Genomic DNA, 24815 nt, shown 5'->3' with positions numbered 1-24815 from the left:
TTAAGTTCAACCCCCTCCTCCGTGGGATCACGGTAATAGATATTGGTGACCATATGACCTGTACCAACGTGATATGTTCACACTTTATCAACCTGTATCCGATCCTTATCGGACGACCTGTATTAAACGTATATTAAAAAACGAGTCATTTTTTGGCCGATCTTCAATATATTTTCTGGTTCACTGTGTCCAATACCATAGGTGGATTGTACCCGAATTAAAATCCTCTGGAGTGTAAGTAAGAAGCTTCATCCAATGGTGTGTGTTTGATGCAAGACAAGTTTTTGTTTTTTTTTTCTCAAACTCGCATTGTAGTGCATCGCCATATTAGGGCACTGTAGAAATTTTTTTTTTTTTTTTTTTTCTATTGAACCATTCTATTAGAGTTGAATTGGTCAACTCTATCATCTAAGCAGCCAACATCGTTCCATCAGGGTTATAAGGAGTAGAATCAAGATCCGACCCAGTCGTAGTTAATTCCGATTTGTATCGATTAGAATTAATTGGAATTGACCAGATTCTGCCATAACTATGGAAATACAGTACGAATCGGCTGCTCTATCAATCAGAATCGGGATTGACTCTGACCCAAATCGGCCGATCTGATCTGGTTTTTAAAATCCTGCGTCGCATACTGGCATTCCACATAAGCCTTTCCGTAATCGAAAAAAAAAGAAGGAAAACGAGGGCTATTTGAAAAACCTCAAGGGTCTTTTTGATACTACACCTTCTCTTTTGAGGGTATAAGTCAAAGAAAAATTAATATGAGGGAAAATTATGATATTATAAGCAAATGGTAAGATATGATGAAATAAGGCCTTCTTGTTAGTTTGGGGCTTGTCTAAAATTCTAGAAGCTCCGAAACGCGAACCTCCACATATTTAAAGGAGGTGTGGCGCCGCACTCGCTATTTCAGGAAGTTCGTAAAGAATAAAACCTCTGTGAAGCTCTGTTAGGGCACCGAAGCAAAAACCCTAGAATCTTAAAACCCTATAGCTGCCTGGAGCAGACTAATGGCAACTTCGGTTCTCCTCCGATCGCTGAAGCATCATTCCTCTTTATCAACGCAGAGATGCGTATGTCTTCTCGTCTGGTTCTCCTTATGTTATTGTTCTTCATTTTTGGTTCAATCATTGTTTTCAATTTTTATTAGTTCTTCGCCGTTGTTCTTCGTGTGGTTTGTGTTACATTCCTGGTAATTAATTAGGGCCCAGAAATGATTAATGAATATCTGATGTGTCTCTGTTAGAATATCATTCTCTGTATTTTGCATTGATTAGCTTCGAAATGATATGAAGTTTCATGTATTTTAGTTTTCTTTTTTTATATCTTTAATGGTTCTTCATGATCTGGATTCAGGTATTACTATTTTATTGTTATGAACTTTTACGTTGGGATCATCTATGACGCTGCGGAAATGGATAGTCTATTTTCCTTCTATATTTCAATAGTTGATTTTCCACCATTAGGACTCAGAGATGATTAAGTGCTGTTCCTTTTACGCATAAAAGTTGCTTTTGACTATTTTGATGAAGGTCTGAGGTGGAAATTTTGCTGCACAATTGTGCTGATCAGAGTCCTTCATAGATTGTTAACAGTTACAGTCTTCGATATTTTCCCATTCAGTTTTGATTCTGTTTTGGTCAGATCCTGTAATTCCTTTTCCTTGCACAAATCAAACGAAAGATGTTCATGCTTTTCTCCTAACCAACAGTTTTAGAATCCTGAACTGAGCTAGTGCTTTACAAAAATTGCTTGTCTAGTCACGCCAGGTAGAGATTTGACTGTCATTTCCTTTGGCAATTTTCTATGTAGTTCTTACCGTGGCTAATTGTGGCTCCATAACCTTCAACCGTTTTCTTACCTCACTCTAGTTAATGTGATGTATATAGATGGAATTGATAGTTGGAAGGTACAAAGTAGGTTTTCTTAGTGTGCAGATAAACTTTGCTCTATTATTCTCTATAGATATGCTTTTAGAAGCTGATTGGGTAATTAGCTCTTTAGTTTATCAATAAGGGTTCGAACTCTTCTTAAAGAATTGAGGACCTTTGGCTTCTAGTTTTGACTGGTAAGTGGTGTTGCTGTTGGGATTTGGTTCAGATAATGATGTGAATTACACAACTGACTCATGATTCAGAACCAGTTGGGACAGATGCTTGATTATATGTCAACTGTGTGTGCTTGCGCTGGATTGTATAGAAACTGTTAAGATTGGGAAATCAAAAGGGAAAAAAATGCAAAGTGTTTTGATCTCTCTCTCTCTCTCTCTTTTTAAGTTTTAAAATTTATTTGGAATGAATCTTCTAGCGTGCAGAAGGATATGTTGCATTGTTTGGACTGCACTTTAATGTTAATGTTAAGAAAACATGTCTTGTTTGTTCTAAATTTTTTTTTTTATGTTAATGGTTCCTTGATGTGACCAACTTGACTAATAATAATTACACCTTGAGCAGCTTGCTGGTAATACCAAGACACTGTGGGCTTCCTCTCCGCTGAGTCATAAATGGGCTAGCTTGGCCAGACCGTTTAGGTACTTGTTATCTTTAGATATTATGTACTTTTTGGCAACGTTTTATATCTTGAGCTTTCTCGTTTTTTTTCGACTATAATATTTCTCCTAATTCAGCACCAAGCCTGCTGGGAATGATGTCATTGGTATTGACTTGGGGACAACCAACTCCTGCGTTTCTGTTATGGAGGGAAAGGTTAGATTTCTTGACATCCTGATTATTCATTTGGTCAAGTGGCCTCACTCCCTCTCATAATTAATTATGTTGTGTGCAGAATGCAAAAGTGATTGAGAATTCTGAAGGGGCTAGAACCACACCATCAGTTGTGGCCTTCAGCCAGAAGGGTGAACTGCTTGTGGGAACTCCAGCCAAACGTCAGGCTGTGACCAATCCAACCAACACAGTTTTTGGGACCAAACGTCTGATAGGAAGACGTTTTGATGATCCACAGACACAAAAGGAAATGAAGATGGTTCCGTATAAGATAGTTAAGGCTCCTAATGGAGATGCATGGGTTGAAGCCAATGGGCAGCAGTATTCCCCTAGTCAGATAGGTGCATTTGTTCTGACCAAGATGAGAGAGACTGCTGAATCTTATTTGGGGAAGACTGTCTCCAAAGCCGTAATTACTGTGCCCGCTTATTTCAATGATGCTCAGAGACAGGCGACAAAGGATGCAGGGAGAATTGCTGGTTTAGATGTACAAAGAATTATTAATGAGCCAACTGCTGCTGCACTTTCTTATGGGTTAAATAACAAGGAAGGTCTTATTGCAGTCTTTGATCTTGGTGGTGGAACTTTCGATGTTTCTATACTAGAAATCTCAAATGGTGTTTTTGAGGTACGCAAGTTTCTTCTCTAGACTATTCTTTTATGAATCTACCATGTGAGAGATTCTTCTGTTTAATACTTCTTCCTTCAGGTGAAAGCAACAAATGGTGACACATTCTTGGGTGGGGAAGATTTTGACAACACCCTGTTGGAGTTTTTAGTGAGCGAGTTCAAAAGAACAGAGGGAATTGATCTCTCAAAGGATAGGCTTGCCCTGCAGAGGCTTAGAGAAGCAGCTGAGAAGGCTAAAATTGAGCTTTCATCAACATCCCAGACTGAAATCAACTTGCCATTCATTACAGCCGATGCATCTGGTGCGAAACATTTAAACATCACTTTGACAAGGTCGAAGTTTGAGAGTTTGGTGAACAATTTGATTGAGAGGACCAGAAATCCCTGTAAGAATTGTTTGAAGGATGCTGGCATATCTACCAAGGAAGTTGATGAGGTTCTTCTTGTTGGGGGGATGACCCGTGTTCCTAAAGTACAAGAAGTAGTTTCAGAGATTTTCGGTAAGAGCCCCAGTAAAGGGGTGAATCCTGATGAGGCAGTTGCGATGGGTGCTGCTATTCAAGGCGGTATTCTCCGTGGAGATGTCAAGGAGCTGCTTCTTTTGGATGTTACCCCTCTATCCCTCGGTATTGAGACTCTCGGTGGTATTTTCACCAGATTGATAAACAGAAACACAACTATCCCCACCAAAAAGAGCCAGGTTAGTTGTCAACTTGTCATTGCTGAATCTTAGATACTCAAATGGTAGATAGTATCATGCCTATCCATCTGATGTGTGTATGTCTTGTGTGAATAAACTGTTTTAATACTAATGTCTTGTGCGAATGAACTGCTTTAATACTTATTACAGTGGGGTTATTTGTGATACTTACAATAAGTGGTTATTTGATGTGCCTGCGAAAGGTGAATGAGTGCAGTATGGATTGGATACTGTTTGGCCTCTCTTGAATGGGTGTCTACCAAGTATTCTGTTTTATCTGTTTTGCAGTGTACTGCTCCTCTAGCACTCAAAAATAAACACATTCATTATGGTCTAACAGATTCTCATATCCATTTTAGGCCTCGAGTAACACTGCAAATATGCAATTGTGTCACTTATTATGCCTGTCTTGACCTATGGCTATACATTGTAGTGGGCACTGTCAGTACTGTTTCCCAACAGTGGGAAATTAAATGCCCTCTTCGATGAATTATGTACACTTTTTCATAGTGTAATGTCTTTTAAGACTGGATTTAGTACCTGGTTCTGATTGGAAAATCTTTGTTTTCAGGTTTTCTCAACAGCGGCAGACAATCAGACACAGGTGGGTGTCCGGGTGCTACAAGGTGAGCGTGAAATGGCTTCGGACAACAAGCTCCTTGGTGAGTTTGATCTTGTAGGTGTTCCACCTGCTCCAAGAGGTGTTCCCCAGATCGAAGTCACATTTGACATTGATGCCAATGGTATTGTTACTGTCTCTGCAAAGGACAAGGCAACTGGGAAGGAACAACAGATTACAATCCGATCATCTGGTGGTCTCTCAGAGGATGAGATTGATAAGATGGTCAAGGAGGCTGAGATGCATGCCCAGAAGGACCAAGAGAGAAAAGCTTTGATTGACATCAAGAACAGTGCTGATACCACCATTTACAGCATAGAGAAGAGCTTGGGTGAGTACCGGGAAAAGATACCAGCAGAGATTGCAACTGAGATCGAGTCTGCGGTGGCAGACTTGAGAAATGCAGCATCTGGTGATAACATTGATGAGATCAAGTCAAAGCTTGATGCTGCAAACAAGGCTGTCTCCAAAATTGGTCAGCATATGGCTGGATCTTCTGGAGGATCTGGAGGGTCTCACGGTGGCGATCAACCCCCTGAGGCAGAGTACGAGGAAGCGAAGGAGGAAGCAAAGAAGTAGACGTTAATCTGTTTTTAGAGGGAAAAAAAATCATCGATAATGAGTTTCTGGGTGAGAATTTGTTTACTGCATATGTTTCTAGAGAGAGAGGGAGCCTAGGTACCGTAGCTCTTAAAACTTGTATTTTTTTCTGCACAAACATTACGGCTAGTGCAGAAGATATTGCCTCATAATTTTTTTTTTGCATTCCAAATATACTTTGCAGTATCTGACTAAAGAGGCGATCAGTTTTGTCAGTCTTGGAACCTATATGCGGTATTTGGGTTTTCAATTTCTTTTTTTCTTTTTTTTTTTAAATGTTGTTTATTCTCTCATTTTCATGGATGAGAACAAAGGAGATAGCAGTGGCCAGTCCCTCGTCATCAACTCGCCATAATCAACTTTCTCTGTGCAACTTTAAAGATGGAGTGCGGTCTCTGAGTCTCCGCAAAACCCATTCCCAAGCACTCTCGTTATCTCCTCTATGCTCTTACCACGATCCAGCATAATTTTGATTTCTATGTGTGTGTGTGTGTGTGTGTGTGTGTGAGGGTTCATTTTTAAAGTTTCAGTTTTTCCCCATTCTCCCTTGACATGCAGGTAGTTGAACACAGATTTAAAATCTCAATTTGGGAACCCAAGCTTCTGCTATTTTCGTTAACCATAAGTACCCCAGAGTTGCAAAACAATACACTACCCCGTTTGTATGTACTGCATGTGACTAGCGTATACACGAGTAATAAAAAAGGATGATTGTCACTACTAATGAAATGTATGTAAAAAGGATGATTCTCACTGCTAATGAAAAGGGTAACTAACCTCTACTGTCGAACCAAAACAATGATGAGCCATGGAAGTTAAAACAGAGCCCTATAAAATGCTTTGGGGGAGGGGGAGTGAGGGTTGACAAGATACATATAAATGAGAATTTAGAGAGTATCACGGCTCCGATTGTATAAATTTTTTTTAAAATCATTATCTCACATGATAATATCACCTAATCAAATCATTTCATGTAATTTACTTTAAGGGTTTTGCTGTTCGGGTGAGTGAGAGTTCTTTTTCTTAAATAAAAATTGGAAGAAAGAACATTACCTGGTCATGCCTAGACATAAGGGGCATGAAATGATTGCCCCACTCTACGAAAAGGGGGAATTTCCATCTCCTCTGATGTTTGCACGCATGCTCCCATTGGTCATGCACTAAAGATCACTTTGTCATATATATTCTCTTGCCCATAAAAATTACATCTTAAAAATATCATTACTAAATATTGTAAGAAACCTAAGTACTTTAAAGTTTAAACAGTTGAATAATGAATACAAAAATTCCTTTTTTTTGGTTTAAAATTTTTATTTCTCTTTCTTTTAATTTTCTTTGCAATCAAATTCTTTCTCTCCACATGAAATGACTTCTCTGTCCTTATTTTTATAAAACCATTCCATCATCCTTCTTCGATCGTACAGAGGGCTGGTTTGAGTAGTTTCCCCAGAATTGATCAAGTAATTCAAGCGGAACATTTAGGGTAGTTCCGTAATTTAAGGGAGCCGTGAAAGTTTAAAATGTTGTTAGCCGCTTCCCACTTTACAGTCTTCCACACTCGCACTGTCTAACAGTCCCACACTCCCACCCTCACCCCTTCGGTCTCCCCATTCCGGGCTTATTGCGGTGGGTAGTGCGGAACGAATGTGAAAGAGCAAACACGAACGCTTGAAGTCTATAACCCTAGATCCTAGCAAAGATCGGAGTCATTTGATCCGAAGGTCGAGTATAACAAGTACAAACCCTAGAACTATAACTACTCTTACTGCTTCTCAGGTGCGATTTATTAGAACTTTTTTTCTTCCTTTCCGCTTCTGTTGCATCATTTATATCTGGATTGGCTTGGGCAGCTCGCTTCTTCTTTTGTCTTCTTGACTTCTATGCTTTTTTCAAAAGAAAAGGCAAAAAGGAAAACCCATAAGCTCTTGAAATAACTGTAGTGGAGGGAGCTTCTAAGATAAATGATAGTTTACAAACTTGAGGTTCAATAGTAATACTGCCCTTCTGTTCTGCAAACGTTTTTGGGGTTATTGATGGATTAAGTTACAGGCCAGAACGAGGGATTTACCACTCCGATGGGTGGTAAGAAGAGAGGGAACGACTCCGTTGACGTATTAGAGAATCAAATTGATGCTCTCGCAGATGAACTTCGCTCAAAGCCTTCAAAAAATATGAAAATTGAGGAAACTGAAGAAGCGAGGGCAGATGAAATGGATTCTCCTTCTTCCACCCCTAGTTCAATCAAACCCATGGAGAGGAGGAAAAGGAGGAAAGCACTGGATAAGGAGAGGCAACGGATTAATTCTGACTATAGGGAGGTGCCAAAAGCTACTCTGCAGAGTGAAGGTCTGGCCGCTCATGAGACCTCTGCCCCATTGCCTTCTGCAAGCAGTGGACTGCCTGAATTCCATATTAGTGTTTTTAAGGATCTTGCAGCTGCTGATTCCTCCATTAGGGAAGCTGCTGCTGAAGCCTTGGTAACCGAGCTACAGGAAGTTCAGAAGGCATTCAGGAAGCTTGGAAAGAAGGGAATTGACGAGGGATGCTTTCAGTTAGAGGCTGAGAATGATGATGGTTTTAAAAACTGTGCACCTTCTCTTAGATATGCTATCCGTCGGCTAATCCGTGGTGTTTCTTCTTCTAGAGAGGTATGTTTGTTTGTTGTCCTCCCCCCCCCAAAATCTTCCATCACTATAGTTTTCATGCAAGTGTGATACTGTATGGGTTGTAAGCATAACAGAGCACATTTCAATAGTTGGTTTACTTTTAATCTTATGTATCCTGTGGATTTGTAATAGTTTCTAAAAAGAGGAGAGTTACTTATTGTATCCATGTGTAAAAATAAGTCATATGCTTTGTCTTTCAGATATTCTTATGTTTGACTATTTTGGTTTTTAATTTCAATACAGTATTTGAAAGAATGATGTTTTTGGGCTGGTAAAAAAATGTTATCTAGAGAAAATATTTTGATCTTTGGATTTTTGGTTAGGGAAGCAGTAATAACTGGTGTATGACTTTTTCATTACAAATGTTATATCAGGACCTGTTATATTAACTTACTTTTTGTTGTTAGAGGTAGGGGACTCAGTCTTAAATGATTGTGGCGATGCATTTCCTTTGTGGTAACCTCAATTTACTTAAGCATTTTAGATTTTATTGTTCAATTTTGGGAATATTTTTCTTTGTTTATTATTTGCAGAAGCATTGTCATAGTGGGGACCACTGGCTATTACAATGTTGGAATCTAGTTGTGAAATTTTTATGCAATCCATTATTTGTCTATGCAGTGTGCAAGACAAGGATTTGCGTTAGGTTTGACTATTTTAGTTGGTTCCATTCCATGTATCAAAGTGGATTCAGTGATGAAATTAATAGGTGATTTATTAGAGGTCTCTTCCTCGATGAAGGGTCAGGTAGGCAAAATAAATATTTTATTCCTTGAAGCATGTTTTATTAGGTTGCTGTTCTCTGCATGTGATATTTTTCAGTTTCTTCTACATGACATTGCAGGAAGCAAGGGATTGTCTTTTGGGTCGTCTCTTTGCTTATGGTGCTTTGGCTCAATCTGGAAGAATAGCTAAAGTGTGGAATTCTGATAAAAATACCCATCTCGCGAAGGAATTCACCTGTATTGTTATATCTCTTGCTTCTAAGAAGCGGTACTTGCAAGAACCAGCTGTCTCAGTTATTTTGGAATTGATTGAACAGGTACTTGCTTCATCTCTCTCCCTCTCTCTCTGTATGTGTGTGTGTAGTTCTAAGTGGGCTCACAAGTCCTTGAATTTATTTTGGTAGGTTTACTGAGTTTTATAGTTTCTGCTGATGGGTTACGGAGGTTTTATTGTGTTATTTTTTATAATGATTTGTCTACGTAATAGCTACAGGGTAAATTGGTCACTATAGTTCAAGAGTGGTCATCAAATGTTTTTATTATTCTGTCTTATTTATTTTTGGAAGCTGTTTACTGTTAGGATCTTTGATTTGGATTGTGATGGCTTTCTTCTTGATCATCTTTGATTATGTGCATCGGTGTGTTGCTGGATCTGTTTCTCAGTTGTTCTTGCAACATATATTGGATATTTTCTGCTGTTTGTATCTAATTTCTTTCTTCGATGAATTATGATCGGCTGTTTTTTGTTCTTCTACTTATCTAGAACTTATGCTTTGGATATTTCTAGATCATTATTTCTTTTTGAAGATTAGTGCTAGAGATTCTCTAATTACAGCTGTTTTTTTATTATCTGTTCGAGACCTTTATATTGAGGGGCTACTTGTTATCAGCAACTTTAGAAAAATTATGTCAACCCTAGCAGCCCCTGTGACATGTCCATCCAAACGATCATCATTTTAAGGATGGATGAAATCTGATCACATTAGGTTTGCTGTGATTTAGCCCTCTAACCTGAGCTGAGCCAACAGTCTTTTTTATTCCAATTGATGCAGGTGCACTATCTTGGACCGACCCAAACCAAGATGAACCGAGTTCCAACCTTGTTCTGTTTCTGTGGGATATTTAGGATTTATTTTATTTGGGAAAGATATGTAGTCTTTTATTTTGGGGTAGCTATTAGACATGTAGGGAAATTTCCAATTTTAGTTTTATTAAGTTTCTATTTTTGTTAGTCTAAGTTCTAGGAAGTAATTAGGAGATAGAGATTTTAGTTCTATTGCTGTTTCAGACTTCAATTAGGAAACTTTGATTTTGTTTTTATAAATAAGCGTGTAACCCAAATACCCAATTTATTGGGCAGATTTGAGAATAAATTGAAAGTTGAGTTTGAAGTGCCTATGTGGCTGTGGCTTGTGCGATCTCCATCCCCCCCCCCTTTTTCTCTTCTTATGTGATTTCCCCTCTCCCCTGCAACTCTAAAATTCCCTTCTTCCCTACTGGCCCCCACCCAATTTGGTATCAGAGCCGAAGAATCCATCATTCTCCCTTATCCATCTTCCTATTTACCTTTCTCTGTTCTTCCTCCTTCCCTTCTTTCCTATATTTTTTTCCCTACTGATTTGCCTAGGCGACATCAGAAATACCATTTCGTCCCACCGTAACTCCTTTTTAATTCCCAGTGACAACCGTTCCCGACTCCAGCAATAACCTCCCATCTTTAATCCCCCCCCCTCTGTGAATACCCCTCTTCTAGGGTTCAGCCAAAAAAAAAAGACTGTTGGAAAAAAAAATCCTCTCTCCCTTCAATTCCCAACCATCACTCGACTTCAACTGCAACCCCAGACCCACCCTCCTTTTTCTGCAACTTCATTTGACCCACCCGCTTGCCCTACCTTTCCGCCAGCAACCAAAGAGAAAGAAAAGAGAGAGCGAGAGGTATTGAATAAAAAGAAGAAGAAGAAGAAAAGATACAGAAGAGAAATTTGCTTACTTGGATTGAAGTCCTCCCTCCAGATTAGTCGTCTTCCCAGCATCGTAGTCTCCTTGGTGAAGTCGAAGACCAAAATTCAAGTGGAAGTCGAACTCCCTAGCCTGGTCCGATTCTTCTACCATTTTCTCCGCTGGAGTCGCATGAGGAAGACCTCCTCCGCAAACCCTATTCCCCAGTGATTTCCTAGTATAAAATGGTAACTCTTCTCCTCAACCCAACCCCTCATGATTCTTATGTGCTTTCTTTTATTATTTTAGTTTTTCCATTATACCCCCAAGTGCCCTTTTATTTTAATTCCCTTTTTAATCATATTTCCCACCTTGCCCCTCCCCACTTATTCGTCAATCTTTCTAGTTCTTATTTTTTTTTCCAACATTGTTCAATCCTTTCTATTCTTGTTCTAATTTGTCTTTCTTTTTATTAGTTTCCAAGTTTACCCCTCCTCATCCATATGTTACACCACACTTCTTTTCTTCTCATTAGTTTTGCAGTCTAATAAATTACAGTTTTGCCATTGTTATTCATAAGCCCACTACATCATGGAGGTTGAGCGATACGATTTACTCCTTTCGATTAGAGATGGTTTTCATCAATTGCAAACAACACTTCTTGATTTGAAGATAGGTTTTCGGGAGCTTGTCGAAAGTAATAACACCTTCTATGATAAGGTGTTAGTCATGATATAATCTTTTGAAAGCAGATCAGAGGTGGCCAACGAACGTGACGATCAAGCTAAAGTGAACAATCCGATCAAGGTTGTTGTTGAAGAATTGATCGACGGTCCAATTTTAGTTATGAAATCCCACGATCAGATTCCCATCGAAGATAGGTTATTTGCTAACGACCATCAGAAGATCGTGTTAGTTGATCATGGGATGTGCTGGATCATCGCCCCATCAAAGCCGATGTTTGTGGATGCCGATCGAGTGGTGTTGATTCTCTCATTCTACAAAACTTGAGGTTGAGTTTTTCTCAATATTGGGGGAATTGATGCAGGTGCACATTACCTTGGACCACCCAAACCAAGATGAACCGGGTCCCAACCTTATTCTGGTTCAGTAGGATATTTGGGATTTATTTTATTTGGGAAAGATATCTATTTTTGGGGGGTAGCTATTAGACATGTAGGGAAATTTTTAATTTGAGTTTTATTGAGTTTTTATTTTTTTTAGTCTAAGTTTTAGGAAGTAATTAATAGATAGATTTTAATTCTATTGTTGTTTTAGACTTCAATTAGGAAACTCTGATTTTGTTTTTGTAAATAAGCTTGTAACTTCATTGGGCAGATTTGAGAATGAATTGAAAGTTAAGTTTGAAGTGCCCGTGTGGTTGTGGCTTGTGCGATCTCCTTCTCTCCCCCCCTCCCCCTTTTTGTTTTCTTCTTCTTATTCGATTTCCCCTCTCCCCTGCAACTCTGAAATTCCCTTCTACCTTACCGGCCTCCCACCACCAAATCCCAAAACCAATTATTTGTAATTAATAGGGTTAGCCTGAGGCCAATTGACTTAACCCTCAAGAAAGAATAAATTTAATTGCTTGACAATAGTTTGGGCCCTTATATGTGTGGGGTTGCATGAGAACTCGCTTGTAGTTCGCTTGTATTCCCTCCTTTTGCACTCTTTATAAGGTTGACTCTCGTTTTATGTAAAACAAGTTTTAGCCACTCTCTTGCCTGTTTCATTGTTGAAAACTAGGCGAAAGACAGAACCCAACCAAACATCTTTGATTATAAGAATAATTTATTTAAAATGTTCTGGAGTGCTTTCTCCGCACTTCAATCCCTGTAACTGCCACACCCTCCTTCCCTGTATATCTTTACTTGTAAAGTTATGCTTTCAATAATATATTATTATCAGGAACCTTACCCCAATTTTACTGCACATGAAATATTCATTCATTTGGTTGAATAGAATGCGTGTGGCCATATGCAGCATTCCCTTTCATATTTAGCTGTAAGTATTTCTCTCTCTTGCAGTCTAGAAGTGGTAGAAAGTCGTGCCATTTTATCTATGTTGTGTTGCCTCTTCTCTTTGTTATAGAACATGGACTTCATTTTTGATTGTGGATTGTTTATAACTTTTTCTGCCAGAGTTTTATGCATTGTTGCTCTTTCAAACTTGCAGTTGCCTGCAGAAGCATTATTGAGTCATGTTCTTGAAGCCCCAGGCTTAAATGAGTGGTTTGAAGGAGCAGCTGAAGTTGGGAATCCAGATGCATTGCTGTTAGCCCTGAAGTTGCGAGAAAAGGTTTCCGTGGATAATAAACAGTTTTACAAACTTCTGCCATTTCCTTTCAGTGCTAATAAGCTGTTCACCACTGACCATTTATCCTCACTTACTATTTGCTTTAAGGTAATCTTCAACTCATATTTTCCTTGAAAGCACTTTTGTGTGGGGGGGGGGGGGGGGAAATAATGTTGTAAGTGCTCTTTTTAATCCTATCCCTACCTGATAAATTGCAGGAGTCTACTTTCTGCCAGCCTCGAGTTCACAGTGTCTGGCTTGTTTTAATAAATATGCTCTTACCAGATATAGCTTCACAAGAGGAGGATGCAGCATTAGGTTTAAATTCCACTAAGAAGACTAAAAGGAGTCGCAAGTGCAACTCATCTGACGAAGACATTATGAAAAACCTCCACTGTTTCTGCGAAGTTGTTGTTGAAGGAGCACTTCTTGCGTCATCTCATGATCGGAAGCACTTAGCCTTTGAAGTTCTGCTTTTTCTCCTCCCAAGGTTGCCTGCATCGTGTGTGCAGATTGTACTCTCTCACAAGCTTCTCCACTGTCTGATGGATATCCTTTCAACCAAGGACTCATGGCTATACAAACTTGCACAGCATTTTGTCAAAGAACTATCAGATTGGGTCAGGAATGATGACGATCGACGAGTTGCAGTTATTATGGCCCTACAAAAACACAGTGGTGGGAGATTTGATTGCATTACAAGGACAAAAACTGTTAGAGATTTGGTTGCAGAGTTTAAAACTGGATCAGGTTGCATGTTATTTGTCCAAAATTTGATGAACATGTTCGTAGATGAATCACCTACTGTGGATGAACCGTCAGATCAGAGCCAGACAACAGATGACAACTCAGAAATGGGTTCTGTGGTAGACAAGGACTCTGCAGGATCATTGGCAACTCCTGATTATTTAAAAAGTTGGGTTATAGACTCCCTTCCTCGTGTTTTGAAGTATCTGAAACTGGATCCTGAGGCAAAATTTCGGGTGCAGAAGAAAATAATGAAATTTCTAGCTGTTCAGGGCCTCTTCTCTGCGTCTCTTGGCACTGAAGTGATGTCATTTGAGCTACAGGAGAAGTTCAGATGGCCAAAGGCAGCCACATCGAATCCACTGTGCCGAATGTGCATTGAACAGCTCCAGTTGTTATTGGCAAATGCTCAAAAGGAAGAGGGTTTTCCATCTGTGTCAAATGACCTTGAGCCAAAGGATCTTGGATCTTATTTTATGCGCTTCCTCAATACACTGTGCGACATACCTTCAGTTTCACTCTTTTGGTCCTTGAGCAATGAGGATGGGAAAGCATTCAGGAGATTACGAGCAATGGAACTTTGGCTTGCTCAAGAGGTATTGTATTCTGCACTGCATGACTTACATACACTTGTTTGATTTGTGACACTGGCTTTATGCCTTTGTTGCTGATCCATTTGTTGTTTAAGCCAGTTACTTTGGTTCTCTTTGGAACAATTACGCGTACTGCAGGAAAGGAACAATGGACCAGGTCCTGCTGCAAATAAATTGCACGCAGTGCGGTATTTGCTCTTCCAGTTGTTGCTGCAAATCCTCCTTAGGCCAGGGGAATTTTCTGAAGCTGTCTCTGAACTTATTATATGTTGCAAGAAAGCATTTGGTTTTCCTGATCTCCTTGACTCATCGGGAGAAGATGACGAATCCGATAGTGGTGAGATGCCAGAGTTGATGGATGTCCTCCTTGACACATTGCTTTCTTTGTTGCCTCAATCCTCAGCTCCTATGCGGTCTGCTGTTGAGCAGGTGAGTGTTACATCAATATTTGCCACATCTCTATTGATTCTTGAACCCATCAGCATTTTAGGAAAATTAGGCATTGCCTTCTCGCTCTCTCTCTCTAATTGGGCTAGACTTACTAAACTGCAAGTAGTTACACCCCACTCACAAGCAAGACTTTAGTATATAAATTCCAGCACCAAAAGGAGATCGATGGCTAAGGACCCAAGGTTCAGATCAAGCCCAAGTTCTGGTCGAATGGAGAAGTTAGGGTAGTGGAACAGTAGTCCAAGTTTGATGGGGATCCAATAGTTGGATCGATGGTTATTGTTAAAAGTGTTAGTGTCAGCAGGGGTATTTTTGTAATGATATGTTATAATTCCATCCTTATGTGTGAAGTACACATAAGTTACCATTTCAATCTTTATTATCAATATAACATCCCCCTACACATGGTTTGAGAGCATTCTATTTTCTCTCAAACCATGGGGTGTTGTCTCCCCATTTTTTCTCCTCCTCAATCTTCTTCTCTTCTCTCTTCTTTTTCATGAACAAGTGCAGATATCAAATTCCAATACTGTCACATGGTATAAGAGCATTGATTTCAGTACCTGTGGTTCCCTCTCCATCCTTGTTTTGAGTGTTGTTAGGGGCTTTCCCTATCATTTGGTGTGCAGCCACCTATGCTGTTTTTCGTCTGGTAATACCCTAGTTTTTTTTTTTCCCAACATGCACAACTAGGGTTTCATCATTACTATTACTGTGACTACTGGAGGAGTGATGGTCTGCGTTTTATGAAGGAAAAAATCTGCTTGAAGATGCTCTTCTCGTGCACTGGGGTTTGCTGTTTCCTTCCGTACACGGGAGATATCTCTCCATGCGTATAAGGTTTTGCTTACTATGGTATATTTTTGGTGCTGCTGTTTATCCTCCTGCTCAGGTAAGTCAAGAATATCATTATGAATACTGTTTTAAGGACTGATCATATTCTTTTGGTGTGAGAGACCAGAGTTCTTTTGTTCTTGCAAAATCCTAACTTTTGGGGAGATTTTCCAAGAACTCTAGACTGATTATATTCTTTTGATGTGGCTTAAATCCTTTGTTCAAGAGCTTGGTTTTCTGGTTAGCAAGCTTATGGAAATGTTCTATGATAATCAAGCAACTATTTATATTGCTGGTAATTCAGTCTTTCACGAGAGGATCAAACATATTGATGTGGATGATCATTTTGTCCAGGATGCAATAATGAAGAAATTGACTTCTACTCAATTTGTCAGTTCTGGTGATCAACATGGAAACTTGTTTATCAAAACTTTGTTTCGAAGTGTCTTTCTCCAAGGGTGTTCCAAGCTGGGCATGTGTGATATCTATGCTCCAAGCTTGAGGGGAGTGGTAAGAGTGTTAGTGTCAGCAGGGGTATTTTTGTAATGATATGTTATAATTCTGTCCTTATGTATAAGTACACATAAGTTACCTGTCCGTCCTTGTAATTTCATTCTTTATTATCAATATAACATCCCTCTACCCATGGTTTGAGTGCATTCTGTTTTTCTCCCAAACCATGGGGTGTTGTCTCTCCACTTCCTCATCTCCTTTCTCTCTCTCTCTCTCCTCTTTGATCTTTTTCGCTTCTCACTTCTTCTTCATGAACAGGTGCTGATATCAAGTCCCAATGCTATCACAGTTATAATAGGAGGAACAGAAATAGAAACTAAGGTGACAGATTTAGCAACAATCAAAATCTAACAAACTGCTGGACAGATCAACACCTAGTTTGGGTCGAAGGTGAGGTGTAACGAGTGGATACATTCCCACAAGAATCAAATCAAACTGATGGTTAGATTGAAAAATAGGAGCAATACATGAAATTAGCAAGGACAGATTTAGTAACTTACTAATTTGTTGCAGGACTAACTGTTAGATGGGCCCTAACTTCGGGTTGATGGATGGCCTCCAACAAGGGAAGAACTCTCCAAAATATCACTAGGATCTGTGGGGTAGATTGAAAGATATGAGGATAGAACACTGCTGCAACAGAACTTCAAAACAGAGTGCCGCAGTGTATGTGGATTGTAGGAACAACTCCAAAAGTACATGTTATCACCACTACAGCAACTCCACCATGATAACACAGCTGGGCACAGCACCAAAGATAGGTGTCGGGCAAGAGGATATGGTAGAAGAACAAAGAGAGAAGGGGATCTGATCAAGGCCTCTCACCTATGGCTATGGCTATGGCTATGGCCTTGGCTAGTCTCACTAACCGATAGGTCATCTCAGCCACACAACTGTTTCTTAGAGCAAACGAAAGCTCAAATCCAATATTCATTAATCTTCAAAATCTTGAGGAAGGCTCTAAAGCCCCCTTACACTATAAAGTATGGTATACTACTTCTAGAAGGAAAGTGTCAAAACTACTAAAATACCCATGTAGTAGTGAAACCTTGTATATCAAGCAACTCAACTAAAGTAGTAACTATACTACTAAGTAACTAAAATAGAAACTAGTTACTTGTAGCAGCTACTGACTAACAAAATTGAAACTCCAATATTGCCCCCTCGAATCTGGTTTTGAGTGAACAAGCAAGCACCCAGACCTATCGGCTTGGTCTGTTCTGAACCAAAGTCCAGTTGAAGAATCATGGGCCTAATTATGGGCCTGATTCTTATTCCTGCTGCTGTACTGTTTTTAGTGCAGCTACTTTCTCTCTCTGTGGGGAGGGGGAGTATAGAAAGAGAAGATTTCTGAGTAGTGAACTGAATACACAGAAAAAAATTCAATAATTATTATTTCAGTCGAAGTATTCAGAAGTCATGAAGGTGAGGTTGTATTGGCTTTCTCAAGACCTATTGATTTTGCTGACTCTAGTACCACAGAGCTTAAGGCAATTATCCGAGCCATTAGAGCTCGGATGGATCCAATTATAGTGGATGATTCTAGATCAGTCATTCAATTGATGCAGTCTGAGGTTCACAGGGGAGATACAGTTAGGTGGGGGGAATGTCCTGTTCTCTTGATGGTTGCAGTCTTCTAAGTATACTGTACTTCTCCTTGCTAATAAATTGGTAATGTATCAAAAAAAAAGTATACTTCAGCCATTGATTTCATGGACTCTCGGCTGGTGCACACTAATGACTAGGTGACTTGGTCCTAGGTCATTGTCTGCTTAGAGCTTCACTTTTGTCTAGTTAGCAGGTCCTCTAATCTGATTAGTGGAATGGTGATCAGACTGTTCAGACCAAGTATTTGGATGGCATACCTATAATTTTTTTTTTTGGTGGGTGGGGGGGGGGGGGTGTGGAGTGAGGGAGAGAATCAAGACTTGAAACTAAGACCGTATATCCTATCAAGAATATTCGTATTCCTAATTACTACCCCATTATATAGGCCTATTGAAAGGAGCCCATTACAATGGCAACCTTTGGAGTTTGGACCATAAACCCAATGTCTAGCCATCCCAATATTTATTTTGACTAAGAATCTAAGATAGGCCTTTTTTTATGATTTGTCTGATTCAATGTATTTCCATATGAATTTACATGGGAGCCATATGTGGCAGACCCTTGCTTACCTTTTAACATTTATTAACTTTGGAATTCTGTATTACTTTATTATTTACTCTTCTTTGGGTTTGTAGGTTTTCAAGTACTTCTGCAACAATGTTACCGATGCTGGACTGATCCGCATGTTGCGGGTCATAAAGAAAGATCTGAAACCAGCCCGTCATCAACCTGTGGATAGCAAAGATGATGATGATGATGAACATGAAGATGAAGATCTTTTTGGGATTGAAGAAGCTGAGGAAACTGATGAAGTGGAGGAATTGGAGACTGGTGATAGTGATGATGAAGCAAACGACTCTGAAGAAATGGGCCAAGTTGAGACAGCTGGAGAAGAACTTCCTGGAGCTTCTGATGATTCTGATGGAGGAATGGATGACGATGCCATGTTCCGGATGGATTCCTATCTTGCCCAGATTTTCAAGGAGAAGAAGAACCAGGCTGGGGGTGAAACTGCTCAGTCACAACTTGTACTGTTCAAGCTCCGTGTCCTCTCACTGCTTGAAATATACCTTCATGAAAATCCAGGCAAGTAATAATTGTTTGAAGTTTCCATTACGAGATATGTACTTTCAGTGTTGGACTTCAAGATTGTTGAACATATTTGCCATTATGTAGAACCATTGAAATGTGTTGAATGAGGCATTTCTTAGGATGCCCTTACACCAAAACACAGAATATTGCATATTCAATTACCTGATCTATCACATATTTCCTAGGTTGCTAGAGAGAGAGGGACAGGAATACTTCTCCACCCTCTAATACCTTGTTGCAGCACCCTTAATCCTCTCCAACCTAGGGCCGACCACCAAAAACTTTGCATGTTTGATAACACTGGGGTTATGTACCGTATCGTCTATCCAGCCTTACTATTCCTATGTGCTGCACCAATTTTGTCTAAACATTACGTAGTATTACAATCTTGGTTCCCATTCATAAACCCTAGTTTTTCAGTCCAATAATGATGAGGTAAGCTAGGCTGAAGTAACAAATACTAGCAAACGTATGAGAATCCAGAATCACAATGAACCAGAAAACTAAGATATGGGCAGAAACAATATAGGTTCAGAACTAGCAAATCATATATCCGATGGGGGCTGAAACTAATATAGAATGGGGGTCGTGAGTATATGGTTAAAATATCAAAGAAAGATGATAGTTAGACTAAGAGAAACAAGCAATAACAGAAATTAGATACGAAGGAAGATACAATTTGAAACGTGAAGAAAAACTACTAGAACTCACAAATGGCTGATTGGATGAATACCAGACTGATGCAGGCAGAAGGTTCAGATCTGTAATAGAGAGATCAGATCTAGTTTATAGGGAGGTTAGGGGTAGGATAAAGGGAGAAGATGAGGTTTCAAGATCAGATTCTGATCTTGGACGAAGAGAGAAGTTGCAGGCTGTTGGGAAGTGAACAGTCAAGTTCAAAACAGACCACGGTTTTGAGGGATAGGTGAGGGAAGGGGCTGGTGTGTTGTGGAAGAGATGAGGAATAAAAGGGGTTAGGTTTAAGGGCTGTAAGGTTGTTTAAAGGAATGGAAGATGAAAGGTTAAGTTGAGTTGCAGGTTTAATGGAGATGGGTTGGAGGTTGAAGATGTAAAGAAGGAGATAAGAGGGTTGTAGATGAAGATAGAAGCAGAGACAGGGGAATGAGAGGAAGTATCGTGAGAGAGAGGAGAAGAGATGAGATTGAGAGGGAGGATAGAAAGAAGAGAAGCCGTTGAGGAGAGGGGAAGGGAAAGACTCACCAAAAACTTGGGGCAGGGCCCAGGGGGAGAGGACTGCTTCAACACAGGTCTGGCCACCAAGGTGCCAGCTTTTGTTTCATTCAATAATTCAATTCAACATGTTACAAAAGATTGGATACATGGGTATTTAAAGAAGAAAATGACTCTTGGACTTTAATAACTCCTAAAAACTAAAACCAAGAAACATTAATGACTAAAATACTATTCTAGACTAATTACTCATCTAGAAACTAACTCCCATAAAACATTAAATACTAGCCTTCAATCTCTTGTAGTCCTAATCTAAGAATTTTAAGAGATACATTAATACACCTAGGAATACGAAAAGACTAAAGAAGAAAATATAAAAGACTCAATCCTACTAAATATTTCTTGAGAATATCAAGGGCCAATAAGGGGCTGGTTTTATCCAGCAGATGCTCCACGCATATAGGGTGGCTGGTGGCCTGGTACTTGGCTGGTCCATGCAAAGACTGGTTGGTGTGTGGTTGGTTGCGTCTAGGCATGAGCTGCCAAATTGGGTCAATCTGGTCTAGCCAATCAATTGCTCCTGCATCACAGACTTTGGTCGAAGGTAGAGAAGGAAGAGGGGAATAACATATTAAAATTTGAGGTCCACCCAATTGCTGAATAGGTAGAAACAATAGACTGAAGTTCTGCAACTCAGGATAGTCATAACAGAAAATTGCATCACATATGACTTGAATAAAACCTGCAGAATATTATGTGAAGAATAAAAGCAAGGGTAGATATAAAAGTAAAACACAAAATAGAGATCAAAAGTCACCAAAGTAGGTCACGGTTTGTTCAGTAAGCTTGCTGGAAAATTCTGCTGAACAGTAGGAAGAAGAAGAGAAGAGGAAGTAGATGAGAAGATAGAAAGGGGGGGGGGGAGGATATGACCAGGGCTTCACCACCACTGGCCTGCAGGAAAGGCTTCTCCACTTGAACAGCAGCTCAATCACCATAGCAGCACACACTCACATAGAGCATAGTTAGCATCAAAATCATGGGCTAGCTGCCCATTCTCCGTTATTTATAATAGCCAATGGCCAGAATACACAAATAGAAACCCTCTATGTGGGGGGGGGGGGGGCACACTTGACTGCCAAGGAAGCACTGGAATGGAATCCTTCTAGAAAGGATCCAAAGCTATTACATGGAAAATAGTAAGTAATCAAAATAGAAACTACCACTTGGTTATAACTCGACTCCTAAATAGCTATTACATGGAAAATAGTAAGTAATCAAAATAGAAACTACCACTTGGTTATAACTCGACTCCTAAATAGCTATTACATAAAATAGTAACTTGGGTAATAGCAAGTTAGCAACTATTAAAAGATGATTCCAGCCATAAGAGCTTCAGTCCACACAAGCTGTCTTCAGTGGGGGCCACCAAGCCATGCGCAAGTCTAAGCTGGCCACATAAGGTTGGTCTAGAGCTGACCCAGTCAAGAACTAGAACCAGAACTGTGGCTGGTTTTATGAATCTGACAACCTGCTCTCTTATTCCTACCTGTATACACCTTCAGCTCTGCACCACTCATAGTATCTTTTCCTGAAATAGTCTACTAATTAGTGTTTGGATCAGTGTTCTGAGAACCAGCCTGGCCCTCATCCTGCTGAGGCTGATGGGTATTGGGTCATCGGTTGAACCATGTCGACTCAGACAATAAATAATTATTAAAAAATAAAAAAATTTATAAAACTAAAAACATTAAGCCAGCCGGTCGACCATGCTAAAAAATTGACAAGCCAATTGGACGGTCAAACAGGACAAGTCAAGAATCTTTAAGAATGTGTTTTTTTGAAAAGCTAGTCGCTGGGTCAATTCAGCCTGTTTAGTCTTCAATGTGGTGGTTTGACCAGTACAACTGTCTGGGTTTATCCGGGTCAAAACACATGTTTGGATCTTATGATTCATAGTTGTCAAGGCATCACCTAGGCATTCAGGCTCTTTCTTGGGTCCAAGGCTCTTTCTTGGGTCCAAGGCAACAACACACCTTGTTGACACTTAATGAGTTTAAATTGAATTATGTTTATTTTTTGTTTTTCAATGAATATGCTTATATTATATTATTATATGTTGATTTTCCCATATTAGGTCATTACTAGCATAATTATGTCATATTGCATTGATAAGGCTTCTATGTCATAGAAGCATAGTTATATAAAATTATCATTGCTATATTACATATATAGTAATGCTGTACACCTAGGGTGCCTAGATGCCCCTCCAATACCTTGGGTCACCTTGACAACTATGCTCCAATTCATGAATCTTCCATTGTGGCTAAAATCTTTCAATAAACTTAGTCGACTAGGTTTTAGTTCGACACTTCGCAGAATTTTTGTTTTCTATAGTTTCATTTCTAGGTGCATGACATGGGAGGCTGTATGATTTCATTTGGGTCTGAATTTTGACATCCAATGGTCGGAATTGTCATATCACCCTTCCATGTGGCACAACTAGAATTGTTCGTCCAAAGTTACTCTCCGAACATGCCTGTGCAAAGATACTTTTGCTGGAGTGCTATGTACAAGATGTTTCATCTTCCATTTTTATCAAACCCCACCTCCACTGTTTAAGATTTTAATTTTATTTTTGCAATGCTTTAAAACCCAACTGGAGACATATCCCATAAGGATGTATTTGAGTTGTACCAGTTTGACCATCGGTTCAATACCAGTTGATCATCAAACATGTGCATATATTCAATTTTATCAAACATAGATTTCAGTTTCCGATGAAGAGATTTTTTAATTGTTTAAACTAAATACTATTCCATTGACTTAAGATCTTATGCTCCATACATACCAAATTGTTTTACCATTCTGGTTGGAAGGTTACCGGGAAAAAAACATTAAAATAAAAAAAGAGAGAAAGAACTTTGTCCAGGTTTCCAAACACTTGAGATCAATAGCCAAATTGACTGGAATGTGTTATTAGGCGTCTATCTGATTATCCTTGTCCAGGTTCCTGAACACTGCTTCTCTGTGCCTTGGGCAACCTCTTCCCTATTTCTTCCTATAATGGTAACTTTTGTAGTAATCTCCTCCATTATTTATTGATCTGAAAGAAAACAGTTTGGAAAGTGGAAATAAGGAAGAAGATTTTTCACCTATTTTACCACCCAAATTATTTACATTTGTGGTTACTTGTCATGCAGGTAAGTCACAGGTTTTGACCGTGTTTTCGTACCTGATACAGGCATTTGTAAATCTTCATACTACAGAAGGTAGTGAACAACTTGAACAGCGTATTTGGGGAATCTTACAAAAGAAAATATTTAAGGCTAAGGAATACCCAAAGGGTGAACATATTCAACAGTCAAACCTTGAATCTTTGTTGGAGAAGAACTTGAAGTGGGCCTCAAAACCATTCAAGAGAAAGAGGTTTGCTGCAAATCCATCAAAGAAAAAGCAGCCAGCCAGCTGGGCCCGGCACAAAATGATTGCTGCTCTTGCACAGAATTCAACATTTTGGATTTTGAAGATTATTTATGCAAAAGATCTCTCTGAATCGAAAACGCAGAAGGTGTTGGATATTTTCCAGCGTGTGTTGTTGTGCTACTTTGATAGTAAGAAGTCTCAGTTAAAATCTGATTTTGTGAAAGAAGTTTTCCGTCGCCAGCCATGGATTGGACATCAGCTTTTTGGCTTCCTATTGGAGAAATGTGGTAATGCCAAATCTGAATTTCGGCGAGTGGAAGGACTTGATCTAATAGAAGAAGTACTGAAGTTGTCGGTTTCTGGACCGGAAAATAAAGGTGAAAAGTACATGTCAAGCAGGAGGTTTTTGAAGGAGCATATGGTATCACTTTGTGATCTGTTGGAGAAGCTAATGATGAACATGCCAGAAAAACAATCAAGGCGGGCTGGAGTGCGTCGATTCTGTGATCAGGTCTTGCATTCAGTATTGAAGCTTCACTTGAGAAAGTCATTAATAGGATCTCTGACTCCAGATGCATATGCTGCCTGTGAATCTCAATTAGGTGATAGTTTTCTTCCTTTCAAGTCACAGGAACAATGATAAATGGGAGTTTTGCTGGAAATCCCCTAGGCCATTGTGAAAGTTTTAGTGTGACATCTCAAGCTCGGCCCATATTGGCTCGAGTAGTTTTTGCCTTGCAGATGGTGACAATACATGTTTCCTGATCTTCTTACCCAATTTAATTCTGGGTTGTTGTTCGTACCAAAGTCACGAGGAAAGGCTCTCTACATTGCCGTAAATATCAGGTAAATTTTGCCCTATTTGCATTTTCAAGGTGAGCTTGGAAAATGATTGAACACTAGCTTTGGAGTCTTTCTTTTTTGGTCCTTCTAGGCATCACTATGTCTAATGAAATATATCGCTTCACTATTTGGCAGTGCGTGGGGTAGTCCATGTGATAGAGGACCTCAACTATATCTCAATGGCTAAATTTTGGTCCAAAGTAACAAAGGGAAGTTGTTCAAACTCTGATTCGAAGTTTTAGTACAATTACCAAAATGCCATCAAATTGAGATGAATATAAAATATAAAATGGCATTTTTTATTATTTTAGTTACTTCCTCCACTCATTTTAAGCTGAAATTGCATACTTGCCCAATCTATCACATAGATTATTAACTCAGGTATTGTCATGTCACAAATAGTGAAGTGTTATACTTCACTAGGCATAGTGATGGGGAAGAAAGCGCTTTTTATATGAAAACCACTGATCAATTAACTCAGCAGAAAGAAATAACAGTCGTATGAAAGTACATAAGAACCAGATAGTATTTTATCTGTTTGATTTTTCTTCCTGCAAGTGTGGGTTGTCTCCTGCTCCGTACTGTTATTATTAAGTTTAATTATCCAAGCTTTAAAAAA

The 24815-nt window shown here is 39.3% G+C and overlaps 2 protein-coding genes across 2 annotated transcripts; both read left to right on the top strand.

Moving 5' to 3' along the window:
- The first annotated feature begins 903 nt into the window (after positions 1-903).
- LOC122658131 (heat shock 70 kDa protein, mitochondrial) lies at positions 904-5490 on the top strand. The gene is made up of 6 exons (XM_043853036.1): positions 904-1076; positions 2457-2527; positions 2624-2708; positions 2788-3354; positions 3436-4056; positions 4628-5490. The coding sequence occupies exons 1-6, from the start codon at positions 1014-1016 to the stop codon at positions 5252-5254; spliced, it is 2034 nt and encodes a 677-aa protein (XP_043708971.1). The 5' UTR covers positions 904-1013; the 3' UTR covers positions 5255-5490.
- A 1457-nt stretch (positions 5491-6947) lies between these two features.
- On the top strand, positions 6948-24064 carry LOC122659970 (rDNA transcriptional regulator pol5-like). The gene is made up of 9 exons (XM_043855135.1): positions 6948-7051; positions 7325-7923; positions 8563-8688; positions 8786-8983; positions 12780-13007; positions 13118-14242; positions 14378-14668; positions 18280-18730; positions 23131-24064. Exons 2-9 carry the CDS (start codon positions 7351-7353, stop codon positions 23991-23993), a joined length of 3855 nt encoding a protein of 1284 aa, XP_043711070.1. The 5' UTR covers positions 6948-7051; positions 7325-7350; the 3' UTR covers positions 23994-24064.
- Positions 24065-24815: the final 751 nt, after the last annotated feature.

Source organism: Telopea speciosissima, chromosome 4, assembly GCF_018873765.1.
Source record: "Telopea speciosissima isolate NSW1024214 ecotype Mountain lineage chromosome 4, Tspe_v1, whole genome shotgun sequence".
Lineage (NCBI taxonomy): Eukaryota > Viridiplantae > Streptophyta > Magnoliopsida > Proteales > Proteaceae > Telopea > Telopea speciosissima.
The sequence above is the reverse complement of the archived record's forward strand: the minus strand, read 5'-3'. Positions and strand labels throughout refer to the sequence as shown.

What these genes read in the sequence shown, in the direction of transcription:
- LOC122658131 (XM_043853036.1), top strand. Translation starts at nt 1,014, where the DNA reads ATGGCAACTTCGGTTCTCCTCCGATCGCTGAAGCATCATTCCTCTTTA. An exon ending in TTTCTGTTATGGAGGGAAAG is followed by an intron (nt 2,709 to 2,787) that starts GTTAGATTTCTT and finishes TGTTGTGTGCAG; the next exon opens with AATGCAAAAGTGATTGAGAA. An exon ending in TCTCAAATGGTGTTTTTGAG is followed by an intron (nt 3,355 to 3,435) that starts GTACGCAAGTTT and finishes TTCTTCCTTCAG; the next exon opens with GTGAAAGCAACAAATGGTGA.
- LOC122659970 (XM_043855135.1), top strand. Translation starts at nt 7,351, where the DNA reads ATGGGTGGTAAGAAGAGAGGGAACGACTCCGTTGACGTATTAGAGAAT. An exon ending in TTTTGGAATTGATTGAACAG is followed by an intron (nt 8,984 to 12,779) that starts GTACTTGCTTCA and finishes TCAAACTTGCAG; the next exon opens with TTGCCTGCAGAAGCATTATT. An exon ending in ATACCTTCATGAAAATCCAG is followed by an intron (nt 18,731 to 23,130) that starts GCAAGTAATAAT and finishes CTTGTCATGCAG; the next exon opens with GTAAGTCACAGGTTTTGACC.